This window comes from Aplysia californica, unplaced genomic scaffold (assembly GCF_000002075.1).
Source record: "Aplysia californica isolate F4 #8 unplaced genomic scaffold, AplCal3.0 scaffold00057, whole genome shotgun sequence".
Lineage (NCBI taxonomy): Eukaryota > Metazoa > Mollusca > Gastropoda > Aplysiida > Aplysiidae > Aplysia > Aplysia californica.
Window position 1 is genome coordinate 1328865 of NW_004797327.1, and position 3213 is coordinate 1332077.

Below are 3213 nucleotides of genomic sequence, written 5' to 3' on the forward strand. Positions count from 1 at the left end.
GGGGGGATTCTTATGTAAGTGTTTTACGGCGCTCACAACTTCGTAAGGTCGCATGAGTCTGGCAGGTAACTGGGGACAGCGATTTAATCAACGGTGACGTCAGAATTTTAATCGGATTCACCTGATGTGTGGTAGTTTTAATAAAGAAAGACACTGTGTTAATAAGTTCAGGTTGGACATATCAATTTTGAATTAAAATTATAGCAAATTATGTTGAAACATATTTAAGAAGCTAGTTTTTGTTTTGTTTTGGTCAGTGTATTACGGCGCTCACAGCTGCATAATGGTCATATGAGCGCGCGGATCACATAAAAAACATTTCATTTCAGTTTGGTAATTTAGAATTTTGCCTGGGTCTCGGCCAACTCTTATTGATTTTAGGTCCACCAAAGGATCTTTAAAGTGCACTACTTGCACACAGGACCTCCGAGATTGTTTCACCCTTATCCGAGAAAGCTTGGAGTTAGATTTCACCAACCCTAAGTTCGGGGGTACGGCTTAAAGACAACAGTGAGAAGGAGCGAAGGAGTGGCTGTAGAAAGGCAGCATAAAGAGTCACAAGGAGCCGATAGGAATGGGAAAAGGAGGGGGAGTGCGCAGAAAATCTAGACTAAAGCTGGCGTCAGAACATGATTAGAAGCAGGAAAGGTGAACGGAGAATTTTTTTTAGGAGAAACACATATTTCGTCGCGGTCAGGTTTCGAACCTGAGACCTATTGAATGAAAGGCGAACACCGTTATCCTGTAGAACAAGCAAGCCTCCTTGTCAGAACTTAGAGCGGCTCTGCCTGATGCACGATTGTTTCAGTCAAGAAAGAAACTGTGCTAGTAAATTCAGATCGGATATTAATTTTGAATTAAAATAATAGGAAACGTTTACACCTTTAGGAAGGTAAGCAGCTGCATATCAAAAACAGTGCTGGCCTGGAATCCAAAGGCTTATGGATCAAGAGGTATGCTACGACATGGAAAAAAGATCATCTTAGAGTGTAGACAGGTGGACCTTTTAGACAGTGTTTGATAATATTATTATGGAGGGAAAACGCAAGGGGGGAGTGGGACGTGGCAGTTTGGTAGAAGTGGTTGTCTTGAACAGGTGTTCGTTAGAGCAGGTTAGGCTGTATTTCATTTTTTTTAAGTTCTGCTAATATTAATTAATCTACAACCACTAAACTAACATAAGCTCTACAAGTATAACGTGACGTGGTTCTTAGATAACCAGATTATTTTACGATGTAATCAACATCATTAAGCCCCATTCTGCCATCATTTAAAAAAATGCAGTATACGCAGTTTTAAATTGTACAATTTTACAGGAGAACCAAAAATTTAAAAAATAAAAACAAAAACTGAGTGCTGCTACCACGAAAACAAACTCTTTGCAAACATCCCAAGTCAATACTTTTGATAATATGGTTTTGATAAAAACTTCTTTATTATCTTTAAAACAAAATAAATTTTGCTATCTTGGTAACACCACCCAGTTGTTGTTTTTTTGTGGCTTTCCTGTAAAATGGTAAACACTGCAGATACAGTATTTTAAAAGATGACGACAGCATTGTGGTCTTCAGCAATAGCCTTATACATGTCCACCTGTGCATAGCAGGTTGAACTATTTATAGCCTTATTATCTCATTAGAGAGAGAGGGGGAGACAGAGAGGGAGAGAGAGGGAGAGGGAGAGAGAGAGAGAGAGAGAGAGAGAGAGAGAGAGAGAGAAAGGGAGAGAAACGGGTATGTAGACAGACAGACAAACAGACAGACAAACAGACAGACAGGTGAGAGAAAGGAGAGAGAAAAATGGGGAGGGAGGGGGAGAGACAGACAAGCAGAAAGAGAGGGAGACAGACAGACACACAAACACACAGACACTCACACACATAGAGGAAGAAAGAAAGAAAGAAAGAAAGAAAGAAAGGAAGAAAGAAAGAAAGAAAGAAACGGGGTAGGAGGGGGGGGGTGTAGGTAGATGGACTAGTGGGAAATACCATAATTTTATGGAACGAGGAAAATTTTGGAAAACCAAACTCACCCCAGACTTTCTGAGCCTGTCTTTGATCTGTATAACGATCCTGTTCACCTCCTCCTCACTTTGCTGAACCATGTGGGATACCACGGAGCCGTCAGTGGACATCACAGCTGGTGCACAAACAGACATGTTGGCATAGCGTTTTATGATTTGATAAATATTTTAAAGCACTAGTGACACAATTAGGTCACATAAATGCCAGAAGTTATAGGTGTTACAGTAACGAACGTAACAGAAGGGGGAGATATAAGGGTGATAGATGTATGTTTCAGCAAGCGTTTTACAGCATTTGCAACACAGGTCAAATAATTAGTGCCGACGATTAGAGGGGTTACAAGAGAGTAAAGAACATAAAAGAAGGAGGAGAGATAAGAATTATCAACGTTTGAAAGAATAAGAGCACCCACCAACCATCCACTGACACGTTCAAACACTTGGCTTCGGATCACACTGCGGCTATACGAATGTTTATGGTGGAACAGAAAGTAGTTCGTTGTTGAGTGATAAAAGTTGCTATAAGAAATGCGGAAACCAAGAAGCCCGCACTCGGCGCACATTTATACGCGAAAGTTCACCCTTTGACCAATCAGAGGTTTTTAAAAGGGCGTTTTGTCAAACTGCATAAAGATATGAAAGCGTACCCTCAAGTTTTTTTTACAATTATCGTAGAAGCTCAGACAGTTTTCATGGACTTTTACGTCTAGCGGGACCCTCAATTACGTATCGAAACACCAACTGGAGGAGCAGAATTTCATCAGAGGAAAGACAGTTTGGTTGCCTGTGCGTGCTGTGTGTCAGTTTGGTATGTACAACACAGGAGATTTGAGCAACAATTGCGTTGCCGGAAAGTTGTGACAAAACATAAACTTTTCAGTCTCCAAAAACCCGAGTTGCCTTTGCGCGCGGTGCTTATTTATTTCATTGTTTACATTTGAGCGAGAAAACAGTTGCGCAACTAAAGTTGCCCTGTGCGCTCCTGGCCTTAGTGCCGACTATTACTATTAGAGGTGTTACAGGAGAGTAACAAACGTAATAGAAGGAGAAGAGGCCAAAACTAATAATAATAGATAGATAGCATTTGTATAGCGCATATCCCCGCTCAACAGCAGGCTCTATGCGCTTTACACTATATTATTAACCCAGCAGACCATAGAACACTCCGAAACATTCTCAGCTTCCCGGGAA

At 40.9% G+C, this 3213-nt stretch overlaps 1 protein-coding gene across 1 annotated transcript in view; it reads right to left on the reverse strand.

Annotated features, from left to right (window-relative positions):
• The window catches only part of LOC101853445 (universal stress protein YxiE), a gene marked incomplete in the record, with an annotated part of 15632 nt that overhangs the window by 911 nt on the left and 11508 nt on the right, over positions 1–3213 (reverse strand). Inside the window, 1 exon segment of the mRNA XM_035968406.1 lies at positions 2032–2138. Coding sequence (XP_035824299.1) covers positions 2032–2138 — 107 coding nt within the window.